Source organism: Patiria miniata, unplaced genomic scaffold, assembly GCF_015706575.1.
Source record: "Patiria miniata isolate m_02_andy unplaced genomic scaffold, ASM1570657v1 HiC_scaffold_3, whole genome shotgun sequence".
NCBI lineage: Eukaryota > Metazoa > Echinodermata > Asteroidea > Valvatida > Asterinidae > Patiria > Patiria miniata.
This window is the reverse complement of record NW_024037069.1, coordinates 19,620,061-19,632,617: the sequence shown is the minus strand read 5'-3', so window position 1 is coordinate 19,632,617 and position 12,557 is coordinate 19,620,061. Positions and strand designations below refer to the sequence as shown.

Here is a 12,557-nt window from a genome sequence, read left to right as displayed (position 1 = left end):
ACTGTCGGTAAGTACATCCAGAGGCCGTTCATATGGACAAATGTAAGTTGAAAATATTCAACTAATGAAATTCATTGAACTGTTTGAATGAACATAGCAACTCTGAACATTATTTGAAAGAACCAAAAATCCATTTCACACTTTTTAAAAAAATATGCAAATCGAAATCACTTTGATTGAGAAGATGTTGCTAGGATTACAACTGCAAGGGGTAAATAGGATTTATTTCTTCAGAGATATTCTACATTTTCTTGACGAACTGCTTGAAATATCTGCTGCAGAAACGACTTGAGAAACATAACGTTAAAGTAAAAGTTAATAGAAGTACTGTTAAGTGATCTAATTTGAACGCAAACTTGTAAAAACTGATTTCAATTTCTGTCCTAAAAAAGGCCACAAGTTTGCAAATCTCAAAACCCGCTGCAAATAAATCAATTTTGCAATGGACTTCAAAAAATTCTTTTTACCACTGGATTGTTCTGCAAAGTCCAGGAAATTTTGAAGATTTAGCCCAAGATATCGTACATGTTTCTGTCATTTACAACATGTAACTTTATTTCCATTAAATGGCCAAAATTTCATTATCAAACACTAAAAGAAAAACTCAACGATCTAATCACATCAAATTTAACACTCAAATTTCATTTCAAAAATCTGCTTCGTAAATCTTTATTTTTTTCAGATAGATTTAGATCTATTTAAACCATTTCAGGTTTGAAAATAAAAAGCTTTTTATTCCTCAGGAATCCCAACACTTACATCAAACTAAAATTCCCTGACAATTTCCTGATATTTCCCTGAGAAATTTCCCAAATTTTGTGAGAAATATTTGCACTTTAACGAGGTTGCTGGGAAGTCAAGAGGTGGTTACAGCAAAGCAAACATATGCAAATTTGAAAGATACTGCTAATACAACTTGTTGACAAGCGATGGCCTCCCTTTTCAGTTTTCACCGTACTTTTCTCCACCACATGCAACAGTGGTAGCCTGTGCATCAAATATATTTAATGTATTCGTCATATTCCCTGAGTTTTTCCTGATTTTTGGTGTTTTGTTTTCCTAAATTCCCTGAGTTTTCCTGAACTGAAAAATGGAAACTCGTTTTCAAGTTTTTCCCTGATTTCCAGAGTGGTTGGGAAGCCTGTAAGCAGAGGTGATACATGTACATGTACAAATACCGTATTTCGGAGCATTTTGTGATTGGATTGGAACACAGAACAATAACAAGCTCATTAACATGTACCTTCGGGGTAAACAGATTGAAATAACAAAATTCATGATTCCCAAAACAAAAACAACAAACACTATCGCTTAATGAATCGCACTGTCAGCCAGACAACTCGGAAAGAACACTCCAGCTTTAGGCTGTCCATTGATTACTTGACGATTGGATCAATCTCGGCCCAACTCATTAGGGTGGAAAATATTATCACTGACGCACTCGTCCGGAAGCCGAATTAATCCATCGCGCCGAAAAACTACACGGTCATCAGCGAAAATCCATACAACCCTACGTACCTAGTACATCAGGCCTAGCGCCCTTGGGATAGGAGGGGTTTGTTTTCCCAACGCTAGGGTCTCAGGGTTGATGCTTCCCCAGGAAAGATTGTCTTGGTTTGGGGAGTCTGTTTTCAATTCTGCCTACGAACAGGAGACACGGTCTTAATTGGTGAGATCCGTCTCTTGCGGAGGAGAGGGGGAGATGAGATCCTTAAACAACCCTGAGGTACTTGAGGGGACATGTGAGGGGTTAGGTTTCGTGACGGAGTTGGGATAGGGGTTCATTTTCGGAGACAAAGTTGGTGACAGTATCGAACTTTTCTGATTAGATGATAGGGGCTGTCTATCAGATTCCTCGGCTTAAGTGAATCCCTGCAAAGCTAAAATCCATCCAACAGCAGGAAGTTTTCTGATTTTGTCAAACTGTACAGTGGACAAAAAAATCTCCTTCTACCTGTAGCAGATGGGTGCTACATGTATCGGAGGCCTTTTTTTTCAAATAGATTTCGCTGGCTTTAGAAGACTAAGATTTCACAACAGCAAATGCAATTAAAAAGTCAACATGAATACATCAAGATTTACTATTTTCTTTCAAGCAATCATTCATAAATACATTAGACAGTTTACCCATTCCCATTGGTCTTAAACGAATGATAAAGACATGACTGGCTGGTCTTTAACACTTTTCTAGTGTCACATGAATTTGGACTCCTATGAAATCCAGTGCCTTTTACTGTTTTATTGGTTGAAGGTTCACAATCCTCACGTAGGCATGTGCAATACTACCAGTGAGTTAGTATGTCATAGTCAAAAATTCACAACGCACTCGCAACAACTGCATCTGCGAAACATCGCGCAGTATGCGCGTCGTACACGCAAATCTCCATAAAAGGAGTTGTGCCTTACTCACAAGCTGGACACTCCATTATATAGCTAAAGGGGTGTTTTGAAAAACATGAATTAAAACTGTTGAACTAAATCAATGAAATTGTTTTATTTTTTACTTGTTTTGACTTTCGGACCGAAAAGTTTTGAATTTTTGACCAAAAAGGTAAATGAATGGGTTCGGCTCGGGTAATTATCAGCATTCCAGACTCCAACCAGTCTTTAACTTAATAGTGCTTTACACCTCCCAAGCACACATTTATTCTTTATTATCAGTGATGCAATATATGACCTGCTATACATGCACATGTATGCAGATACATTTATCTATCGAAATTAAAGGCTTGAATTGCCGAACAATTTTGTAAAAGCTTTCAATCTAAAAGTACTTCTCACTTCCTAAAACCCCCAGGCTTTCCTTTTTCCCATCTCGATTCTAATTTCTGTCACATTTTCTCTTCTTAAACACTCTGAAGGTAATAAATGTCACATTATAAGCCAACCTTTAGATTTCTGTACTGTCTGTCCCTTCACAGAAATTCTCATTTCTGAATGGACGTGCCATTTAACGAAGGTAAAATGCCTTTGCTGCAACCATGAAGTAACTCGGATCACCTTGCAAAGATTTTTCTTTTTATGTTGAGTTGAATTTTCAGTTTTACACAGTGTCACATTCCAGCCTTATAAATCTTCATTCTTAATCCCAATGACAAAAATACGGCAAGTTAAACTTGCGCGATCCCCCTGGCATGTTGGCAGTATTTATAAAGTACATGTAAGTTAGTAGTAAGCACACTTTTCAGTGTACCTAACCAAAATCAACAATGACCTCATTGACCCCTAGATGACTTTTGACCTCAAATGTCGCAGGTCATCTGAAGTCCGCCTACCCAAAGAATAGTGTGGCCAAGTTTGCTTGAGAGTGAAGTCCGACTTTTCAGTTTACCTAACCAAAATCAACAATGACCTCATTTGACCCCTAGATGACCTTTGACCTCAAATGCGCTATCAAAAATTAATGTCAAAGTTGGCGGCAAATTGTTTCCAAATGTGACATTTGTGACGGACTCACAACTTTTACTCTTACGTGCGCAATGATCAACATTTTGTTTCACAATATCATATGGCTGCTCGAGAACGATTGGCAAAGGATGTTGGTGACAATGACTGATTGCAGGGAAGTCATTCATTTGCGTTCCATTACCTGCCAGACGATGAAAACGCAGGCGATATTTACATGTAGCAGTCAATCTTCATCAGGAAATATCAGTCAGTAACAAAAATTCTGTCAAATTTAAACAGTCAATATTTTTTGGATGAAAGTTTTGAGTTCCTGATTTTTCATCTCACAGATGAGAAGAAAAACAACAATCCTTCCAGATTGACTGAACTACAGTGCCTATTTGGACTGGACCATGAATTTGAATCTGTGGTAGAGTGCTAAGACATCTGGACTAGTAGGCCTAACAAAGAGGTTACGTGTTCAAATCCAACCCAAGTAAATTCGTGAATTGGTCTCACAGACCAATGTGCATAAAAAGGGCAAAAACCAGGTCAATAGTTAGCAGGCAATAGTTTTCCTTTCATTGTCTGCAATTCCCTGCAAATATACAATGCTAAGAGTAAAACAAAATAGACTTAGGCAAAACAGATGTTGTGACGCAGAAATATCAAATGTACATGCACATGTATCAACCAAGAACGTTTCAAAACAAGGAATTCAAGTATCGCCACACCGAACGCTTCCCCAGAGGAAATTCAGGAAAAAGTAGGTCAATCTGTTTATGGCAGTGAATCTGCTTTGGGGAGGCCTGACCTGATCAATTGCTATTCAATGCACGACTCCTCGGGCGTGAAAAATATTATTGCAGCAAGCACGAGCTAAATGCGGGCAGTGAAGCGATAAACACATGAATATGAGCTGTAAAGGAATCTTTGTAAATTGGTACAATGTGCGTCAGGCTAGAACGGCACTGCGCGGCCATATTCCTCGCGGACAGGATTTTCGATTTAGTGCATTTAACAGCTGCGCATAAAAATGCCTACAGATGTCTGATGTTTAATTCAAAACTTTTCACTTTTTGCCGGCATGTGCTTAAATTCACTGGAACATGGTTGTGAAGCAGAGAGGATTTTTGTTTTATTATTCACATCAGAATTCGTTTATGTACCTAAATATTACAGATTTATTAAACTATATTTATAAGAAGTTTCAAAGTTTCAAGATTTAGAGGTTTTATTTTTATGGCTTTGCAAACCATGGAATTCCACACAACTTCACAATTACCATTCTGTGCTAACCAGCTCTAAGCACAAAATCGTAAGGAGATTGCCCACAAGCCAAAAAATGAAATTGCCCACAAACCAAAAAATGAAATATGCAATGTGGAGTGCCGTGGCCTCGTGGGCGTTGAATTCGTGGTCTGCGGGTAATTCTGCAGGTTGTGGGTTCGAGTCCAGCCTGGGGTTATGGTACGTGTGCTCTTGGACAAGGCACTTTGTCGATCATTGCTTCTCCCCACCCATGAGTAAAATGGGTACCTGTGAGGGCAGAGACGGTTATTGTGATTGAATTAGCTTCCTGGCGCCTAACAGGCAGCATCGAGCTGTATACTCCCCAGGGAGCTGAGATGGTATTTGGAATGTTTAATTGACCCAATGATCAGGGATAATAATAAGCGCTATACATGTATATACAAACCTGTTATTATTAATGTGCTAAACACAGAATTTTATGTACATTGTGTACATGCAGCAGGGAATTTTGCTTAAACAGTAAGCATAACTACAAATGTGTGCCAACTAGGTGCTGAACACATACACTGCATATTGATCAGTGATATCAACGTACACACAATAGCTTCACAATTTCACTGATTTACATACTATCAGAGCTTAAACTACATTTTGTATGTAGAAAATGTAGTCTATATAGACAAATCTGTGCATGGGATCACTGGACACTAACGAGGCCCCCTCCAATGGAGAACCCATTGTGCATGTTATATTGTACAAACTAACTGAACCATGAGAGATTATCTGAACAATAGCTAGCACAATGCTTTCGTCATTGACTGAAGGGGGACATTTGTGAAAGAATTGTTAGCGTGCCCAGATCAGTCTATTGTTCAGAACCAGAATCTTATGCATTTAACCCATGCATTTAAAGCTATAGTCCATCATTTGCAGCCATCCGAAAAAGTAACTGGCGTATTATTGTTGAAAAACATACTTGGTTGAAAGATAGTAAGTGGACTAAACTCCCTGTGGAATTATTCTTTCTGGCAAGCTATCATTTTGAAGTTATCAACGAAAAAAGGCCTTTCCAACGGTGCGTCTTAAGACGCACCGTAGGAAAATTTAAATTAGTAGTTCGTTTTGTTATTCGGCGCAGCGCGCGCAAGCATTGGCACGACGCACAGGCTAGGCGCGCACGGTTGCTATAATTCGTCGGATCAGTGCGCGACATCGCGTATAGCTGCAATTCAAAACGATTCAAAAACATGATTCAGCAACTTTTGATTTGAAATCGAGATCCTAGAATGCCGTTTTTCTCGGAATATACAGCTGAAGCTGAGCTGAAACTTCATCAGGTTAGTTGTTCAGTATCCTTCATTAGATTTTGAACACTTTTGTTGCTTCAAACGAACAAAATGCACAAATTACAAATGATGGACTATATCTTTAAAGCCAGAAAGAATGGAACAATGCATCATTCCAACATAACACTCACCTGCCGCCAACAGCCGAGCTCAACTGCACACCTGCTGAATGTTAAACGCTCAGCATCAACAGTTCGCCCATGCACGGGCAAACATTTCCCTAACTCTGATCCGCAGATCCCACTGGTGACTTTTGTTTTTAAATACTGTTCCAGATGTTCGTGCACCCCCTAAAAAACACCACTTGTCAAAACACTCCCACATGCAGAAGAAAAAAAATTCACTTACTAAAGTTTAGGAGGTTAGGAGGTCATGACTCCCCAGTACTGTAATTAATAAGAATCCACATTTGCAACATGTGTTTTTACATGTTCCTTTTTTTTTTTTTAAGCTCTGCTGGATTTTTGTTTCCTGCTGCTATTTGGGCCAATTCCATTTAGATGCTAAGCTCAAATAAAGTTTTGCTAAGTGTTTTGCTTAACAGCTTACTATCTCAAAGAAATATGAAATTTAAAGTACTACAAGTGACCTGTTCTCAGTTGTTTTTGCTTATTGCAAGACAGGAGTCTGAACTTTTTTCTGCGTTTGTTTATTTCCACTTGTTTCCAAAATATTTAGAAAAAAATACACAGTACAAAAAAAGTTTTATTTACTAACTTAAAGCGGTTGTTTACAAAATGGTGATTTGACAACATACATACATTGCCAAACACTTATTTAAGAACAATTGCCACATGTTCTGGGTTGAGTGGGCAATTTCTATAGATTTTTCTCTTCTAGCTCTGTGAGCAGCGTGGAGGCAACAAGTTGAAATTGTTGAGTGGGAAAAAAAGCAAACTTGTGTGGCAATTTAGAAAAATAATTTATCAGCAATAAAAAAAGATTGACACTTTTGTTAAAATTCTGGTCCAGTCCATCCAGAGTCAATGGCAATTCTCCACATGTACATGTTTTTTCTGCCAAGAACATTTTCTAGCTGGAGATTTGAGCTTTCAGAGCCATGACATTGGGTAAGGTTAAAGGTCAAAAAGTAAAATCACCCCCCCCCCCACTTCTTTTACCCGATTTCAGCCCAAAACCCCCTCCAGTCAATTTGATTACAACCAGATGGTATACAGGTACATGTATAGCTTCCTGGTCAGTATTTTTTCAAGTCCCAAAAAATTAACGAGGTTTTCTTGGGAGACGTCGAGAATTAATTCTGACTAACGACAGGAGGTAATTCATTACCGGGCGCGTTGGCAGCAGGAACTTCGGCCTGTGAACTTGAACTGACCATGGCAAGGGGCGCGAGTGTCAAAGCCGATTATGTCTGGGTGTGTCACAAGACGTAACAGTGGCGTGATAGTAGAGTGACCAATCGGGCTGTTGGTCATAAGCCAAGGGCATTCCCACCATGCGTTCTATCCGGTAAGATTATGTACTGTCAGTCTTGAGATATTCTATCGAAATTGACTCTAGAAACCCTTAATCTTTTAGAGTAATATTTCGTATTGACACAAGAAACCTTCCAAGATTCTTCAATACTATAAGAGCTTTGGGAAATTGGAGTGTAAAGTGTACTATAGGTTAGTTTTTATTGCTCCAAAAAAGACTGTTGCACCTCAAGCAATGCATTACACATGAGCAGGCACATTCAACAGCTTCATTTTGTGTTGTGTTTTGTGATCGTTTTAATTGTTTTACCTCATAATTTCTCTCTAATTCCATAAATCTGCCCTCACTCTCTGACATTCCTGTTGCTTTTCAACATCGCCAGGCACTGATTTTGCAAAGTCCAATAACATAAAAGTTGATTCAGTTGTCTTTTGGGAAGGGGGTCGCAAAGTAATTTTTGTTTAACCTTTTGCAGGTTTTGTGGGATACCCACCACAATCATGACAATGCATTTTTGGGGGGGCTAGAAACCTTCCCAAATCGTCTAAAATTTTCCATTGTGCTTATTTATACTTAGTACTAGTACTCATTCCTACAGAAAACTTCCAAGTTGAAGGTCCCACAGATGACCCCTCTCCTTCTGCACCACCATCCTCCAAACAGTAACCCCACCGTCCCCTCCCCTACTCCTCCCCTGACCACGCCCCCAACTCTCCATCTGCACATCCATGCCTCAAACGTAACATGGAACAGCAACAATTTATATTAAAACAACCTGTGCAATATTGTGTAAAAATATGGTGCACATAAATCTGGTTTTAAAAAATCACTAGCACTTCCTCCTTTCCTACAAAGAATGAACAGTTTCATTTCAGTCACGTCCCTGCAGTGAGCGTGCATGGTGCACGTGCATGACGTGAGAGCTGTGCCGACCGTGGTGACCGGTGCCGGTCAGTCATTCATCGAACTCAGAGTCCCATATACGGCATACGCGTCCATGACTCGACTCCCGAATTCAAATTCAGCGAACACTTTCCAATTGCCGCATTTGTCATTTTTGACACTCTCAAAATAAATCTGAAACAAACAATATCTGCATATATACTTACATGAGCTTTGGACTAGTACCACGATCAGGAAAATCAGGCTTTTTTTGACGTGCAAAAACTGCAATGCATGTCACGTCAAATTATCAGCAAGAGAGCGCGCGGTGTGAATGCCGCAAATTGCTGTCGCGAGAGGGCTCACTTCTTTTTACGTGCACTAGAAAACCAACTGCACCTGGTGTAACATTTTTTAGGTGTACATGTACTTTCGAAAAACTTAGCATCTTTTGGACAACCGAACAATAACAATAAAAGAGTATTTTTTTTACATGATCAAAAGTATTGAAGTGGAGGTTAAACAAGTGATTCAGTAGCTACAAAAGAAACGACGAGTGAAAATTCCAGCCAAAAAAAACCCTAATAATCTTACGCATCATAGAGTAAATTTCCCAAACTATTGGTTTTTGCTGAGAGTCGTTTGTAACATTCATCTGTCAAATTTAGGATTTGTTGTAACTTGACTTTTTTTGGAGGGGGGAAGGGTGTTGTAGTCTTTTCTTCATTTTAATTTTTTTTGTTTTATTTTTGTTGTGAATTTTGTGTCTCGATAATGTATTGTTCATACCTTTTAATATAATACTTTTATTGGCATTTTTTTTATTAACACATTTTTACTAATTCCTATTTTCCTGCCCTGTCGTTTTGAGTACTAACTTACATTCTTTTTCCCCATTATTGTAAGCTTAAATTATCAACTGCTTTTAATTTTAATTTTAATTTTAACTGAGTATTTGTTTTATTCTGATTTGTTGGGTTTTAGTCTTTAATCTTCTATCTAATTTAATTTGATTGTTGATGTTTTTATTGTTAATGATATATATATATCTTGTTTTGTTTGAATTTAAATTCTTTTACTGTTTTATTTAATATTTATGTGTAAATGAACCACGGAGAGCAGTTTTTTTTAACTGATAAGGCCACCCTATAAATAAGACGGCAAATAAAATAAAGAAATAAATGGAGGTTTAATTTTTGAAGAACTTGTGAACTTTTCAAGAAGTTTCCACTTGAGATAAGATCAATATTGAGAGTCAAAGCTAAGTCATTTCAAAGCCAGATAATCTGTCTTCACACCTTACAAGAAGATTTCTTTTATTAGACAGGATAACGTCGCACAGAACGATTGTCAATAATACTTTCTTCTCACACAGTGAACCCTGCCTCCGCCATGCCTGCCTTATAGCCTTGAGGGGATGGGGCCACACCCACATATGAGATCCATGTGTGGTCCACACTGGACCACATGTTTAATTAGTCTAATAATTCAGGTGTCTGATCACTTTTCATAACTGACTTGAATACAATACCAGATTTTTTCCCCTTGATTTAAAATAATCAAATTCAAGTTTGGTCATACTAGGCTAATAACGTGCAGAGAACCCAATAAGCAAAGCTTATGGACAGATTGCATCTCCTTGGTCGTTCTTTATGTATTTAAAATGTATTTCAATATTTTCTTTGTGGGGAAAAAAAAAACTGCACGCTTTGCGCGATACATCGCGAGGGCCTAGGGAAAGCAAAATTGATCATAGCGCCCTCCACTGTCAGAACCGTGCAGATCCAGCAAGGATAAAAAATGGCTTCGGAAACAACGCTGTCGAATCGTGCGTATTGTAAGTTGATTATGCATGCTGCAAAATACCCTCATGCAGCCTTGAATGGGGTGTTACTTGCAGAAAAGAGGAAACTCAAAGAAAACAAAATCCTGAGGTTTGTAGATTGCGTGCCACTGTGTCATTTGTCGTTGGGTTTAGCGCCGGTCTTGGAAGTGGCCCTTTTCCAGGTGAGTGCACTGAATATCCGTCTATTTCCGACATGATTATTTAAAATTTTCGGATTAGAAATTTGGGATTCCCTGACTGGATAATTCAAATTTATTGATATGATATGAAATGCTGTGCCTTTTCCTCGTTTACAGGTACCTCTTATTGATTTTGATATCTTTTAAATTTTATTTTATTCCCTGATTGTTTGTTGTTTAAATGTTTGATTGGTTACGATTTCCCTTGACCGTGTTCATCTTGATGTTGACATTAATTTTATGATAATTTTCCCAGATTGATTCTTATTGCCAAGCCAACGGTCTGATTATTGCAGGATATTATCATGCAAATGAGCATCTCAAAGACTTAAAGTAAGTATTCTTTGTCATTTTTGCAGGATATCAGAGTTTAGAGTTTGTGTTTGTGCTTTAATCATAAAAATGTTAATGCTTCTGCATTGCTTCTAGCTTGGGAAACCCTAGCCCCATAAATGTGGCCCATTTACTGGACTGCCTCCGTCAATAAGCGCCACACTCATGACATTTGGAACATGTACCCGAAAATGTAGGACATTTAGACTATATTTGTAGTTTATTTATGCTTTAGAAGCACACTCGCCCTCTTTAAAGCGATGGAAAAGAAGTCCCGCCTTTCTCAGATGTCTTTCTTTTTTGGAATTTCCAGGTTCGTTTGCACACGTTTGTATATCTAAATTCCAACATCAAAAAGATCACACACATGCTGGATCGTCAGTCACGTAGACTTGAGTCAAGGCGCACATGGCAACCCGGACACACAAAAAAGACCATGCGAGTGGCGGAGCTTGTTGACTCCTTGCCCCATCACTGCACTCGCGTGGTCTTTTTTCGTGTCCGGGTTGCCACTAATCCTGGTGTCTGGGTTGTTAAACTAAACTAGTTATTATTTGACAATAAGGTTTCGCATTACTTGACATCACCTTCTATTCTGCACAATTTTGTTTTAATATGTTCAATGTGGATTGATTGGCAAATATGAAATAGTATTTTAAATGTTCCACTTTATTCATTTTGTTTAGTCCAAGCCCAATTGCACTGAAGATCGCGGACAAGATATACGACAATTGCAACGAGGCATGTTTTTTTATGGTGAGTGTGTTCAAGTCATCTTCTTTCCTCCCAAAAAGTAAAAGTGTCGAGAGATGGCAATAAATATTGTAAAAATATTTTTTTTTTTTTTTTTTTCATTTTTCAGATTGATAACACCAAGATGTTTGTGGACTGTGACCAGTGTGTACTCAAACACTACACGGTGCAAGATAACAAGTGGAAACCAAAGTCATCAAATACGTGAGTTACAACATTGTTTGGTTTCACCTTAATGTCGGCCAACAATAACTGGTGACATCATGTGACAAAAAGACCCAGCAGTCACCACAAGAGGGGGCTGTACATTATATTAAGTGGATCCCACCATAATCAAAATCAGCTGCTTCAATCCCTAATGGAGCCATAAAACCCTACAGTGCGGGGCAGTTTTGGGCGAAACAGGCAGGGTCATTTTGGGCACTACAGGGACTAAACATTTAAGCTTTAAATCATTTGTATTTTATCTTTTCAGTCCACTACTGTCCGACGACTGCCTGTCCATCGCGGCCGATCTCCTAAGAGAAAAGACCTACCAAGATCTGGTAGACTTTGACACTCACCTAGACGACATCAGCAACGACTGGTTGAATCCTGAAATTAACACCCACCTCAACTCCTGCACGTAGCGTCAACGGTTTTAAAAAGAAATTCTGTTGAAAAGTTTTTACACCAGTTACAGAGTGTCATGGTTCATAGTTCAGGATACCAGACTTTATTCCTTGTGAGTTATTACTAGGTTTGGGTCTGGTACCCAATCAGATGGATCATGTTGTTCTTGAGCAGGGCATTTTACCACAATTGCTTCTTTCCACTCTGGATCTGGAGCAAATAAGGAGTCTGTACCAATGACAAAAGATTGCGACCATGATTAAAGCCCATGCTAAGACAGTGTCTGCTCCCAGGCTTCCAGGGAGAACAGTTTGTTGAAATCTGATGGGACACTCTGGTTTAAAATTACAAAATATATAAACAAAGGGGAATAGACCCAAGACTTGATGACGCTGTGCTTTGTTTACATGTGCGCTTTCCTGCAAGAGCCAGGTGGGACGCGTCATTAGGTCTATTCGCTCTTTTCACGCTCTGCCATTGGGCATGCACAGCCTCGATTTGGTACATTTACACAATAAAAATTGCCGG

The 12,557-nt window shown here is 38.7% G+C and overlaps 2 protein-coding genes across 8 annotated transcripts in view; one reads left to right on the top strand and one right to left on the bottom strand.

Annotated features, from left to right (window-relative positions):
* The window catches only part of LOC119737072 (b(0,+)-type amino acid transporter 1-like), a 56,432-nt gene extending 47,814 nt beyond the window's left edge, over positions 1–8,618 (bottom strand). For all 7 annotated transcript variants that reach the window (XM_038211152.1, XM_038211153.1, XM_038211149.1 and 4 more), the window contains exon 1: positions 8,534–8,618. The gene's annotated coding sequence lies outside the window, so the exon portion shown is untranslated. The remainder of the gene's footprint in view (positions 1–8,533) is intronic.
* A 1,449-nt stretch (positions 8,619–10,067) lies between these two features.
* On the top strand, positions 10,068–12,483 carry LOC119738327 (ER membrane protein complex subunit 8-like). The gene is made up of 5 exons (XM_038213176.1): positions 10,068–10,313; positions 10,588–10,664; positions 11,351–11,420; positions 11,527–11,621; positions 11,893–12,483. Exons 1-5 carry the CDS (start codon positions 10,107–10,109, stop codon positions 12,044–12,046), a joined length of 603 nt encoding a protein of 200 aa, XP_038069104.1. The 5' UTR covers positions 10,068–10,106; the 3' UTR covers positions 12,047–12,483.
* The last annotated feature ends 74 nt before the right edge of the window (positions 12,484–12,557 follow it).